Source organism: Ostrinia furnacalis, unplaced genomic scaffold (genome assembly GCF_004193835.3).
Source record: "Ostrinia furnacalis isolate ACB-3 unplaced genomic scaffold, ASM419383v2 OfSCF7574, whole genome shotgun sequence".
Lineage (NCBI taxonomy): Eukaryota > Metazoa > Arthropoda > Insecta > Lepidoptera > Crambidae > Ostrinia > Ostrinia furnacalis.
Window position 1 is genome coordinate 379,683 of NW_021137813.1, and position 15,370 is coordinate 395,052.

At 37.9% G+C, this 15,370-nt stretch overlaps 1 protein-coding gene across 2 annotated transcripts; it reads right to left on the minus strand.

Moving 5' to 3' along the window:
* Nucleotides 1–985: 985 nt before the first annotated feature.
* On the minus strand, nt 986–15,361 carry sea (mitochondrial citrate transporter scheggia). Of its 2 annotated transcripts, none has more exons than XM_028321725.1 (5): nt 15,076–15,361; nt 13,617–13,743; nt 9,212–9,435; nt 7,230–7,394; nt 986–1,593 (listed from the first exon to the last, which is right to left on the minus strand). In XM_028321725.1, exons 1-5 carry the CDS (start codon nt 15,272–15,274, stop codon nt 1,355–1,357), a joined length of 954 nt encoding a protein of 317 aa, XP_028177526.1. In that variant the 5' UTR covers nt 15,275–15,361; the 3' UTR covers nt 986–1,354. The 2 variants fall into 2 exon arrangements, with proteins under 2 accessions (XP_028177526.1, XP_028177525.1); XM_028321724.1 differs by lacking the exon at nt 986–1,593 and adding an exon at nt 6,550–6,932 and having other exon boundaries at nt 15,076–15,360.
* Nucleotides 15,362–15,370: the final 9 nt, after the last annotated feature.

Genomic DNA, 15,370 nt, shown 5'->3' on the forward strand with positions numbered 1-15,370 from the left:
TAAACTATCTCATTGCTCTTGCTATCTCCATCTAGACTAGTAGCAAATTACACAATGTACCATTTCTTTACAGAAGTTACAAATAAATATTAACCTTATTGTAAAAACAACAAGGATTACATTTGCGTCCAGTATTTCATAGTATTCACTCTTTATCACAAATCACAGTTTTCATAAAATGAAAAATAACAGTGACATATTTGGTTCCGTTCAAAAACATGTTTGAAATAATAATAGTTTGTACTAAGAACTAATTAGGCAAACTGAGAGAATCACGTAACCTTAGAATAACAAAATAAATATTTATTTACAAATGATGATTGCGAGAGCCATTTCATTGTAAATAACATTTGTTCATGTCAATAATATTCTTCTGAAGAATCAAAGCAAAGTACCTTGTACTGTCAAAAATTAAACGTAAATCCAAAAACATAAACAATTTGTGACCAATAAATTTGTAGAAATAGAAAAACAGAAATACTTTTCAAAATCACTCCAACTGCAAAAGCAGCAAATAAAAAATTGATATTAAAAAGTGATCGAAACATTCTTAACAACACAAAAACAATACATTACATTTCATCCACAACTGTTCTACAAAAATATACTTTCGATGTATCAAACACTTAAAAGTTTAAAACAGTTCTACTTACGACTACGGTGACATTGACTGAAGCTTACTTTGTACATTTACATTATGTCCTATAGTATAAAATGTAAAAAGACAGGGGCGTATTCAGGAATATAATTTGGGGCCCGCATAACAAGCGTGGGGGTCACTGACCTCTATTTATACGAGTACGTCGACTATTTATGATTTTTTAGTCATTTTAGCACTGATCGTATTGGTTCTCAAGACACGATGCCTATAAAGACGAAAATAACAACGACGAATATAGTGCAGCACATTAGAGGCCAGTAGACTAAATACCAAAGAGTTTTACTAGTGGCAGATAATCACAGATACGCACAGGCCCCNTTGGCGCGAAAATAACAACGACGAATATAGTGCAGCACATAAGAGGCCAGTAGACTAAATACCAAAGAGTTTTAACTAGTGGCAGACAATCACAGATACGCACAGGCCCCGGGCCTCCGCTTGGCTACGATAAGTGTAGGCCGATACCTACCAAACAATTACAATAAAGGAGGGTTATTCGTGTCCAAGTGAATGGTTCAACTTTATAACAAATATTTTGATAAATCTGTGTTAAAATTTGTTGAAAAGTACATCATATAGAAATTAGAATCACAACTATTTGGTCCTAAAGTTGGGGCTTAAAAACTCAGATCAAATCAGTTGTTCCATTTCCTTGGACACATACATCCTGAAATCCTCCTGGGATCTATTATATTACTTCCAGACCATGTTAAATACATCCATGATGCTGTCATAGATCGTAAAAGTAATGGCTACATCGAATACTACTCGGCTGAGACGCGGCACGGTACCTTTGTAGAAGGCTAGTGGACCTTCAGCCTTCCACGTCTTGATGAAGCAATCCCATGTGTTCTTGTACTTGGCCGCTTCGAGCCCTTGCATCCTTGTTTTGACAACGTCGATCGGAGTGTTTCCGAAGACGGAGGCGGCACCTGAAGTTGGATTAGTTTTAATAGAATTAGAATCAGATTGAAGTAGATATGCATAAGCATATCAAACAAGTCAGTGACGAATGCAATTACTATAATTGATACAGTAACTAATTACTAAGTCTGGTAGGTATGAAGCCTCAAGTTTAGTAGGTAACCATTTTTCCATTGAGCATTGAGAGCCAATCTGTTGTGAGATGAATCGCAAGCATGAATTTCAGAAAAACTTCGTATAGCCTGACCAGGAACATAAAAACCCTGGCATAGAGGCGCGTCAATTGCATTTGATAGTGCAACACTGAGTACAGTCGTACCTGTGTTAAATTAATAGGCTAACTTTTATGTATCAGGATTCAGAATTACGGGCTAATTTGATATTTTCATAAATTAACGAAAAAATATTATTATAGGTAATCTGATTTAAATAAATTAAATGAAACCATCAATCGAGCTAGAAGAATTTATTTTATTATTCATCAATAATCAAATTCAGAACTTGAATATTCAACTGCAATGTCTGCTCATGAACGCTTCAAACTCGGTACTTCTTTCCCAATCCCATAAAATTNGTGTGTGTGTGTGTTTGTGTGTGTGGGTGTCTGTGTGTTTGTGTGTGTGTGTGTGTGTGTGTAGTGTGTAGACTATTTGAAAAAATCCTTAAGGGGCAATAATTTGGAATATCCACTAATTAAGCTCTCTGCTGCCAATTGTCTTTCTTTTAGAGCCACTTTGTATTTAATTTTAAAGGTAGCAATACTCATTAGCATTATTACTGTTTTTATTTTATCAGGATCTACCTCTTAGTATAAAAGTTATTACGTTTTCTTTACAATAAGTAATTGGAAGAAAAAAAGTTCTATAAAAAATTAAAAAAAAACTTTAAAAAAATTTGACCTCTTTTTTGTCGATAAAAATAGGTCTAGTTTCACCTTAATTTATATGTGCACTTTATCGTGACTCACACTGTATACTTACGTTTTTTTACTATGTCCCGCTTCTGACGGAAGAATCCCGCTATTTTCACTAAAAAAGTACCAAAGTCCCGACTTGGCGAAAAAAAAAACTGGCAACGCTGGTCCACGCGCACTGTGAGACCTCATAATAATGTTTGTGAATACGAGCGTGTTTCTCCTTTGCATCATTTATTCTACAGTCATCTTCTTAACGAGTAATCGATAAAAAGGGTGTATTCGATGCTACCGCAGACCGATGCTGTGCGTTTCACATGATTTACGGTAATTCGCGGTCTGTGAGATGCGCAGGCGCCGCAGGGACCGCGGCCTGTGGTTTAGCGGTGATAAATAACTTATCTTTTGCGAACGATTCAAGGATTAGCTATCTTTTGAAATTACAGTATCCTCTGCCAAGACTTTTAACCCTTTATAAGGCAGTGGGAATATAGTTCCCGCCATATTTTGAACTTTATTTCGTTCTCTTAAGGTCCAAAAACAATGATACATTTGGACTTATTATGTCTGTTAAAGGTTTAAGTATCTACACTAGACGACCACGGTCGACGGGTGACCGCAGCGTAGGATCTGAAAAGGTGGACCAGCAACCTCGTGAAGGTAGCAGGAAGGCACTGGATGCAGGCCGCTAGCAACCGGCCAATCTGGAAGTCATTGCGGGAGGCCTATGTTCAGCGGTGGACGTTCTGTGGCTGAAATGATGACGATGATGATACTACACGAGCTGTTGAAAGTAAAATTGTGAGTGAAATGGTTTCCTAAAACGACTATAATGGAAAAATTATTCGATCACCAACAAAATGGGTAAATGCTCGCAGACTTAATTTGGATTTGCACAGGAATCGAACCTCTGAACTATGGTCAACCACTGCGCCAAACCACAACATAAAATCAAAGGCCAAGGTCTCCATAAATCAAAATAATCAAAGGCCTCGACTTAATAAAGTAATAAAATTCCCCTAAAATCAATGAAATGCAACCAAACACCAGAATACCGATCTCATAACGTTGCCCCATCCCGTTCAACTAGGGTTGCCAGGTGTCCGGCTTAAGCCGGATATGTTTGGCTTTTTACGGTGTTGTCCGGCCAAACATTGACCTGTCCGGCTTTTGTGTGTGTGTGCCGTTGTGCCGTGTGTGTGTACGTGCCAGACGAAAGTCGATCTACAGAATAATATCAAGCTCACGCATCAGGATGTAGACAACCGATGATGATAGTACTCACTCGTGATATTAATGACACTAATTGTCGGTGCCATGTCCGGCCAAATGAAGCACAGAGTCCGGCTTTTGTGTTTTTGGACCTGGCAACCCTACGTTCCACATAATACTGACAATAAAACGCGTGAATTAATGTATTTCGAATGGCGCGTAAAACGGAGCGACGGCGGCCATTTGTAATCTAATGACGTCATCAAAGTCAGATGTCAGTTATTGGCTCTGGGTTTTAGTTTGACTCTTTGCAGAGTGCTTACTGAGATAAGAATGGAAATGATATGGTTGTTTCATGTAGGAATTGGAGTTCTGTTCACAGATAAGTTGAAAATGTACTGGCAGCCATCTTGAGTATACTGGAGGGTTAATAAGTTAATCATGTAGTGATGTTCGCCATTTCTATATGATTAAACCTTAAGATACAATGCAATGCACCGTAATTGTATTTATTAGTATACTTGGCACTCCTGTGTTGAGACGTTCTCGGTGCTCCTATGATCAGTAGAGATAGTCAGCTCAGTCAAGTAGCGGCATAGAGTAGACCGTAACCCGCTGTGGCGGGCCGGGATTCTGGTACACCAGGACCACGAGGAGAAAACCTGTATAAAAACCATCGGTGTAGGGGAATGGGGGATCCCTCGAAGCCGGATTGGCTCGCTGTAGAAGACTTTAGCCTGAGACGGAGCTGCGGACGAATGTCCGAGCTAGGACAACAACTCGCGGCTCCGTTTGATTCGGTGGACACCGACGGGTTTTATTCACAACATTACTATGAGGTCTCACAGTGCGCGTGGACGCACAGGGTGACACATTAACCAAACACAGAACTCTATTCAACGCTGTACGTTCGATTTGCTGCTTCACTTAAGCAAGCATCGTTTGTAAATACGGGCTTTAGTAGTAAAAAAATGATGAACACTGAAAAGAAATGGCAAAAGAAACGCAGTCAAATTTGTCAGCTTTAACAAATAAATTGTACAGTACAACAGCAGTAATATTGTGATCCATTCCAATACATTTTATCTTTTACTCATATCCTTCCAGTAAAAAATAAAACGTTTTAATTGCAAATTCTCATTTGAATAGAATGAATATCAATAAAGGAAGAACGATCAGAACGTATGTTTGATCCGAGCAGGATAACACAGGAATTATTATACCTGATCGAACGTAGCTCAACGAGAAAGGCCAGCTCAACAATTTATTAAAACGTGAGATACAGGCCAAGAGCTTCCTCGTTTTGGATAAAAAACGTGCAACAATATTATTACACAATATCAATATCTCACTCACTTAACAACAGTTGCGATTGCGGTTAAATGTTAACCTGGCTTGTTCTGCATTAAAAAAAAAACAAATGATTGCTGCGCTGTGGGCCTCAGCGTATTGGTATATTTATACTTTTTAGGTACGATAACTGTAATTAGATAATATTTGATAGCCACGATAGCCGAACGGAGTGGCCGACTCGAGATCCGAGGAACGCGGGTTCGAATCCCACCGCCGCTCGACTATTGTAATGAGCCCACTCGTAACACAAGCTTATTTAGCTTACCTCGAGGGGCTAACGGAATTTCCGTTACGGAACTATTAGTAATTTGGGCAAAATACAAATTGCCAATAATCTTTAAAAAATAAATGTTTTCACTAAGTTTGGATTCCTATCTATTTTTCCACAGAACATACCTCTTTCTGTGTTTTGTGTATTTTTCCCTGAATACTGAAAAATTACTTAATTTAAAAAAGTACCTATGAACTTTTCATAGACAGATAAATAGGTAGGTGGTTATGGACTCGAGTTTTTTAATAATACAAATACCCAAAAATATTGTGCAAAATCAAAGATTACTGATTATAATAAACAGCACTTACAACTAAAACAAAAATATCACCCCAAAGTGTGTTGGCCTCATTATTTGGGCTACGACAAAGGCAAAAAGTAAAAGGGTTTGATTCATGCGCGTACGCACAATAGTCTTACGGCGACTGTTAGTTATTTTAACTTCCTGAGACAGTTTAATTCGAACTTGTTTATTTATGTTAAGATTTATAGTTAAAAAGTAAACGTGGTTTCCATTCATTATAATGGGATTGGTTAAGACAAAAAAAGTTTATTAAAATTTAAAACCATGTGAAATGTTCTAATATAAAGAGGCATTTTGTGGGTTTTGTGCCTCTAAAAGACACAGCATAATAAACTGATGAACTGTATTTTACTGACTGCTAGTTTCATAGATTACTAAGGCTGGGTTGCACCATCTTACTTTAACTTTGACAAACGTCAAAAATCTGTCAAACTCCATACAAAAACAGCGGTTATCTATAAAGTTACGGTCAAAATAAGGTGGTGCAACTCAGCCTAAGTAATCGTTATTTTTAAGAATAACAAAAAAAAATTAATGGGCACAGAAAAAAATGAATCATTAGACAATAATGAAAAATCGTACAAGGAAGTTTTGAAAAAGAAATCCCATCAAAAACATTCTGTAAAAAACTAGCCAAGTCTCGATGGAGCTGCTTGTTTATCTCTAAAAAGTAATGAAATCTAGACAAAGTCGTGCCANTAACAACGACGAATATAGTGCAGCACATTAGAGGCCAGTAGACTAAATACCAAAGAGTTTTACTAGTGGCAGATAATCACAGATACGCACAGGCCCCGGGGCCTCCGCTTGGCTACGATAAGTGTAGGCCGATACCTACCGAACAATTACAATAAAGGAGGGTTATTCGTGTCCAAGTGAATGGTTCAACTTTATAACAAATATTTTGAAATAAAATTTGTTGAAAAGTACAACATATAGAAATTAGAATCACAACTATTTGGTCCTAAAGTTGGGGCTAAAAAACTCTGATCAAATCAGTTGTTCCATTTCCTTGGACACATACATCCTGAAATCCTCCTGGGATATTTATAATATTACTTCCAGACCATGTTAAATACATCCATGATGCTGTCGTAGATCGTGAAGGTAATGGCTACATCGAATACTACACGGCTGAGACGAGGCACGGTACCTTTGTAGAAGGCTAGTGGACCTTCAGCCTTCCATGTCTTGATGAAGCAGTCCCATGTGTTCTTGTACTTGGCCGCTTCGAGCCCTTGCATCCTTGTTTTGACGACGTCGATCGGGGTATTTCCGAAGACGGAGGCGGCACCTGAAGTTGGATTAGTTTCATTACTATCAGATTGAAATGGGACACAAAATTGACAATAGAATCGTGTAATGTCACATGCATAAATCAAATAGGTCAGTGACGAATGCAATTACTATAATTAATTACTAAGGCTGGTATGTAGCCTCACGTTTAGTAAGTAACCATTTGTTTCAATGAGTATTGATAGCCAATCTGTTGTGAGATGTATCGCAAGCATGATTCTCTCAATGAATTTCGTAATGAGATGAATATCACTTGATCGGTAGACATATTTAAAATAATATTCTATCAACTCACCTGCAACACCACCAAACAACGCGACGATGTATTTGGGCACGTGCTTGTCCCTGTCTCCTCCCTTGTACCAGTCTCTGAGAGATTCCATCACGAAGAACCTGATCGCCTGATTACTGCCCTGCTTCATGACCGTCGCCGTGACACCTTTGTACACTCCTCCAACACCTGAAATGAAAGGCATAAGTCAATTTAAACCTTGGATCAAATGTAGTACACTATTAGCTGTGTGAATATACGCCCTTTGGTAAAATGATCACGTACCAGATTTAAAGACTACGCTTGTTGCAGCAATCAGTTTAAGCCTAGGCGCAGACCTTCGATTTTTCGTCGGGCAGTTGATCAGTATGGGCATGTATGCAAGTGCGCACATTACACCGATTTGGTATCGGCCGATTCTTCACACAAATTAAAACCGGGCCCAACTATCGGTCAACTAAAAATCTGTGGTCTGTGCCTAGGCTAAGTACGTTTATGTAATGTTTTTTTTAAAGCTTATGTGCGTGATGTGTCGTGTCTAATAAACAGTGGTTACATTTGCATACACTAGAGTCAAACATTTCTGTGTGTAGATAAATCTTGGCGCCACGTAAAGTCATCATTAGTGGCCATTAGCTAACAAAGTGCGCCTAAAAGTAAATTAATAAGTAATTAAAAAATTAGTCAATCGGTTGCCCAAAATATATGAAGAGCGAGCCCTCAGCAACTCATTTCTCTTATCGGACAAACAAATTTATCAACGTCAGTTTAGATATGATATTCTGATTAGGTTTTTATCGAGTTAACTCTTGAAACTCATATTTATTTGCCATTTTCGAGATAATAATCATGTCTGACGGTATATTTTCGGCTGCGCGCTATCTTAATATTCTTTCTATGCAGCAAATAAAACACTCATTGCGTTGACCTTCGTTGTCAGTGAGCATTTCTACCAGTGGCACACGCGTGATCAGTAGCTGCGATATCAGTGTCATGGCCGCGTCCACACGAAGGCATGACTTTGAAGGGGTCGCACGAGATAATAACCAGACGATCATGATATAATTACACGCCGGTTATAAGTTTAATGTAATGAAAACGTAATGATCTGATACGAGTACTCTACCTACTACCCCACCACTACCAGAGGAAATTTAGTAAAATGTGGATTCGCCCCAATAAACTTAAGTTTGTGATCACTGCGCCAATGAAAGGTCGCGCGTCCTGTCATTGGCCTATGATCGCCATCGCCGACGCGATCTGCACGCGTTGGTTTGGCTGAAGCTTAACAATCTTGTACACTTACAAGGCTGACTAAGGTGTGAACATACCCTAGTGATATGATGATGACACTTAATCACAGAATAAGTAATAGTAATACAAAATTCGCAGACATGTAGATATCACATATCGCAAAACTAATAAAAAATGCCGGTAACATTTAGATAATCAATTTAACTTCGTTGTTGGTTGGGACCTTGCTAATGTGGTAAATTGATCGTGTATTTATAGTACGCATTGAAAAGACTTCTCCGTCATGGTTTCACGGTAGAATGTACCAAAATTAAAAGACGACATTGAACATTTGCATTATTGGTCAGCTCTAATTTGTGTAGGAGGTTTATGACAGGGCAGATGAAATTAGTGTTGGAGTTGGTGAAAAGTTTCCGTTATTGACATTATAACATGCAAATTAGGTAACTAATTTACACGTACTCGGACTTATTTTACTTACATATCTCATCGGCACTTCGCTACTTTTTGACACATTACCAAGTATACAAATATGGTGTGGCATAAAATCAGAACAGTCAGCATCTCCCGAAAGGAGATAACTTGAAATAATTTCGACTGGTTAGGCGGGTCATTGAATGGTAAGGTAAATCCTCTATTTGCCTATGGCACTAGGGTGGTCAGGGTTCGTTTTCCTGCAATGGAGACTAAATGACCTGTCGATGGTGGAGAAATGATTAATTCCATAGATAAAGTCCAGTTTCCCCACTCACCTTCTTCCCTCACGATGGTCCTGACGCCGTGGAAGAAGCCCTTGAACCGTGGCTTCTCCAGACGCATGTCGTTGATGAACTTGACCTTCACGGTTTCCATGGGAGTGACCGCGAAGATCGCCTCCGCTACACCAGCGGCGAGACCGCACGCCAGCTTGCCAGTCGTGGATAGGGTGCCATTGTCGTTTACCATGTACAGTTTCGCTTGTTCGAACACACCAAATCTGAAATAATATCAAGCTTCTTAATGTAGTTGAAGTAAAATCCTATCCGTGTAAACAAAGTACCATACATAACAGTTAAGATTTTGAAATCGCTTTACAGAGTGAAGTAACATACAAGTAACCGGAGCAAAGCTATTTCGGAATTACTACAACCGTCACGTTTGTAACTTTGTCCAGGGAAACTGGGCTTCTAACTTCTTTCATTTGCTCTTTCACGATCGCATCATTACGTCTCAAGTTACCTCCAAAACGGTAAATAATTTGTAGACTAATCGCAATTGTCTAAAATGAACATGACATGGACATGGACTACAGGTACTGGTCTACATACTGCTTAAAAGTCGTTTGACGTGGCTCAATCGGGCATGAAGTAGGGAAATATCTTTTTCAATTAGGTCAAACTATGAACCTCTACAAGTGTTATTTCTGTGTGTGTGTGGAAATCGATAAAAGTAACGACGTGTGATATCAATAGATGTATATTCTGATAGATAGTCTACTTTGAATGGGTACACTACACCGCGGAGATGGCATCTAACGATAGAACTACTATCAATCAAATCAAGCTACTCGTATATCCATGAATTAAAGAATTAGAGGCTAATTTTATCAGCCCAGGGCACGCTACAAAATTTTAAACGGATCCGTATTTTTATATCGGTTTAACCAGGTAAATATTAAATTCTCGCTGATTTTCCTTTTAGAATGGCATTTAATTATAAAACGACGTCTTTCTAAAACGCAGCAGCAATAGATAAATTACTGATTTGCGAATTATTTAGACCAAAATTACGAAATAAGCTTTGTTGTTATGTGAAAATCGAGTAGATAACGTTGAGCGTTGTGTTATGAACTTATGATTGCGGATAAGATATCGATTGAAAAACAAATCTTGTGGCTTTTCAAATGTAATAAAAATGTATATTGACTGGAAGACGAAACTTCTAGACTGTCATAGTAAGTTATGTAAATGTAATATTATGCAAATTGAAGAAAGAATGGCTGTGTCCGCAACGCATTTCGGCGCCAAAATACCTGTATATTTTTATCTTACTTGCTGTCATCATATTCTAAAATACTGTAGTAATTTTTTTTGGCTCCATTTTCCAAAAAGAGACAAGCTGTTGGCATTACGTGTAGGTTCGCTTGGCGTGTTCAATGATATGCATACGTAAGAGCACACAATTTGACAATGAAAACACTTATTTGTTTTTTAAATAACTCGGTTCAAAGTCCATGTGCGCTTTTTATTTACACGAAAATATTGTATTGGCAATCATATTATTATGTAAAGATGACAGCAAAATTCATAGTCATTTCATCTCATGAGTTTACTGCTGTGCTGAGTGTACTCGTAAGCACAGTCGATAGCACCTCAGCAGACTAAAGATAAGCAAAGTGGCACTCACTAAAACTACATTAAGTTGCTAATGTACTGCTTGAACTTGAAAATAATCACCTAAACCGGATATCTTCAGCATTTTGATATTTAGAAATTGTTCCTAACAATATCATAAATATTCAGTTTTTTTAATTGGCACGCTTTATCGCTCTTAATCTGTCAATTCATAATGAATACACTTACATAATATAATCTTTCAATTAATAACGGCTATCTCCGTAAAACTACAAACGCCGAAAATGATTCCTGCGTGGTGACTGAAGCTATAGGGACACATGAAAAGAAAATGCAACGCCCTTTATGGAATCCTAACAGTACCTAATCCCTAACTAACGAACTAACATTGAAAAAGACAGGACTCTATGAAAATACCTTTTCCCTATAGGATCGAATTTATGCGTCAAAGCTCGTGGGTTGTGTGGGGTTTCCCACAGACCTACTTTGGGGGCGTTTGGATTGTCAGGATTCATGTACAGACTACATATTAGGATATCAAAAACACTGTGGCTTCTTATGACGTTGTAATAAGTATCATTTGGAACAGACATGTTGTCTGATACGCTGTCGACAGTACAAGCGCAAACACATCTGAATTTTCCAGTGCATTTCAAAGACGTCAGTAAATTATGTCGTTTTTATTTACGTTGCTCGAGGTTACAAGGAAATGAAAAAAGTTGATTTTAGTTACGCGTGGGATGATCTAGATCTGGAATCTGGATTCTTAATGTTTAAATAAGTACCAGATACCTAATGGTATCGATTGTAAGCATATTTTAGCTTCAAGCTAGATAATGTAACATTTACGATAAATTCTATTTCTTTATCGCTTCGCTACGACACTAAGTCTCATAAAATCATGTCTAATGTTAGGCACATCGAAACGCATAACGCATGGTAAATGGTCTACCTACGCATCATTACATTATACTTCTACTAAATAATCACTTGCCAAGGTAAGCAAGCGTTACTGACTTTTACACCTTATCAGAATGGTAACTAATTTGTAACTTGTAATTTGTAACTAAACGTCGGGAGGGTAAATATTTTATTTACCGTTAAAATAGATATTGTTGCAATAAATCCCGTGAAGTGATAATTTTATAGTAAAAATGCAACATAATAGTTTAAAATATTATATTAGGTAACTGTTGACGTCGGTTTAAGGTTTANAAACAGTAACTAATTTACATACATTATGTACAAGCGTGTGATTATCGAAAAACGTATTTTCTGGAATCTGGCTTCTACTTCTGCATCTGAATGCCACGAAGAAGTAGAAAGGATGATGATACTGGAATTCTCAACTACCTATTTGACCGAATTTATTTTCTGATAATTCTTAGAGGGGTTGGTGGCCCCTTGTGACCCTGGGTACGGCCCTGGACGGAATGATGAACTGTTATCAGTCATTATTGCCACGTTCCACTTTACAGAAACGTGAGACGTGCAACGGATACTTCGTTTAGCTGCAGTGTTTCCACGCGTTACATAACAGTACGTACCTACTGTGACTTGTAAGTAACACTGCGTCCAATGGAATACGTAGACGGTTATTCAGGTCATGGGCAGTGTATGAGAGAAAAACTTGTGAAAATAAAATAGTATGTAAGTATAGTGGTTAGTCACTATCTTCGCCTGTCACGCGGGAGACCGGGGTTCGATTCCCCGCCGGAGAGGCATAACCATGAATTAAATAGTAACTTAAATTATTTGGAACAAAAATGTAAAGTCCGACTATACGAATTTTTCCTGTGAAACATTACTGCCGGGCACCGAAACTTACAACATGAAAAAATGCTGCATACCTACTTTCGACTCTGAGGTGCAGAACTACAGCAGAACCATGCAGTTCCCGTATTATCCATCCATCCATCTCTCTCACTTCCAGCGATAGACTCATTCACTCATTGTGAACTAGTGAATACGGAAACGGCGTAAGAGAGGAACTAGGAAGAGAAGCGTGCGTAGTATCGGTCAGTCCCGCTTTTGATTACTTACTGTATTTTGGGGTGAGAAAACGAATAAAACGGAGCCGCAAATACGGATGTTGTTTGATATCAATGAGACAAGTTTAGACATCTTGATTGAGAGATCACCATAGGGTAACATGTGCCTATGCATTTCGAAGAAACTGATGAGTTAGGAGCTATATTTTCCTAGTCAGAAATGCCATATCTAATTTAGAACTGTTAGTTTATGAAGTGTATTAAATTCTTCTCTTTTGTACATCATGATGAGTAGGACATTTAAGATTGCATTCAAGCTGTAACTTCCACCTAACTTAAGCTCGATTCACACATATCAGTGAAGCCACAGTTCCGTCACAGTGTCCGCTCAGTTCAGTATCAGTGCTACAGTGTTGCGCCAGTGAAATATTTTGAATATTTTAAAATGTCAGAGAGCTGTTTCAATATACTTGTTCAGAAACTATGAAGTAAGTTATTTTGTTTTTGATGCGACGGCGGCGTCCGTGATCCGACAAAAAATATCGTCGTCAACCAATACGTCCGTGATTGCCGGTGTAGGCACTGACACTGAGAGCACTGTGTCGTCACTCACACTGACAAGTGGGGATGTGTTCATAGAAACTGTATGAAAGAATATTTCGCACTGTGCCGATACTGAGCCTGAACTGTGACTTCACTGATATGTGTGAATCGGCCTTTATCTCTCCTTGGGAGGTTTACTTAATACAGAAAGACGTAAATGGCGCTTCTAGTTGTGTGTGGAATGCGGACCTACTGAGCCAAGTCTTCTCATATTGTAAGATGATTCTTACCTGACAGCAGACTTGGGTATGGACCCATAGAGGAGCACACTAAGGCCTCTGTAGAGTCCGAAGAATCCATGCCCTTTGACAGTCTTTTTAACACAGTCGACGATGCCCGTGTATTGTTTAGTGCCACCTGAAAAATTATGTCAAAATGAGGTTTGATGAATTTGCATAGAGATAGTGATAAGATGCAGACAGAGCACTGCAGACATGTTTGATAATGCAGTGATAAGATATAACGTGGATGCAACATCTAAAATTAGAAAAAATAGCAATCTACTTTTCCTATTTTGATTGTACAGAAAGTTTTAATATTTTTCATTGACTCAATGAAAAGATAATTTTCACTTGTTATAAATGTTTTACCAATATAATGGAAACTGCACATTATTATTCTGTGTATTATTTGCATTCAATGGACTCATTACTACAAATGATTGTGCTGTAGGAGATAGCACATAATCACACTCATTATTAAACTTGGGAAATATTAATAATTATTAGAACTACACTGCTCAATGAAGCAAGTCTAATACTTATCTGTGTATGACAATTTTAGTTATCTCTAGGACAATTAAAATAACATTAGCACACACAAAAAAGAGTTACAAATCTCAAAAATAAATTGATGACAACATATTTTTAAAGAACAATATTTTTTAATCTATATGTCTGCAGTGTGTGAATAGACAAGTTAATCTTACCAAAAGTACTGTTGCCTTGGGTGTAATATTGCATGATATTGACATGATAAGGCTTATCATGACATAGTTAAGCTAAAGGATATCAAAACATGTTTTTGATCTTTGAGCTACATTTGTTAAATTAATGTTTGACCTAACCAATATATTTTCTTAGTGAAATAGTAAAATATTATTTGTGTAATAGGATTCTTATTAGAATGCAAAGTAAAATATAATTTGTGTAACTTGTTAAAGTAGCATTTTTGTTAGCTAGTTAATTGTAATATGGATTTTATTGTATAATTAAGTTAATGATCTAGTAAATAGACAGCTCAAGGCTCTGGCTCAGGTTACCCAAATAAAATAGCTGACAAACTAAAAGTAAACAACTACAGCTTTATGCCGACTTGACTATCGTAACGCATGTATTGTCTCCTCGTGTAACACTTCAAGGTGACCAAAGTCCACTACTTACTGTAGTTCTATCGAATTTTTATCGCGTTTTGCGTAGCTACTACAAAATTACGACATCGCAAATAACCTCCATTATAATGGCTTCATTCAAACAGGTAAACATTTGCAAACCGGAATATAACTCAAGGAAATAGTTATGACCAAAGATCAAATCAATCCGAATCGAAGTAAACCAAGAATGACGTAAAACATCCGTATTTTTAGCAAAATAAAAATAGTACAAATGGGATCGGCGGTTTTTCCTTGCCGCTAGCGATCTATAGCTGAATGAAAGTGTGATTAATTGAATATCTCTCTTATTTACTAACCTTTCTCGTCTAATTGGAGCTGTGTTTTTACGTATTCGGTGGGGAATGTGATACAAATTTCAATGCCACCAGTTATTCCGCCGGCCACAACACCTTTCAAACCCACTGATCCTGAACCCCCAGCCGCAGCCGCTGCGCCAGTTTCGGTCATCCATGGTCTTGAGAATGGATTTTTAAAACCTCCCGGCCTTGCAGACATGATTTTTATTTGTTAGGCACTTGCCGTTGGCTACAACGACTGCGAGCGACAACCTTCCCCAACGACGGTAGTTTTGCGACTGAATGAAATGAATGA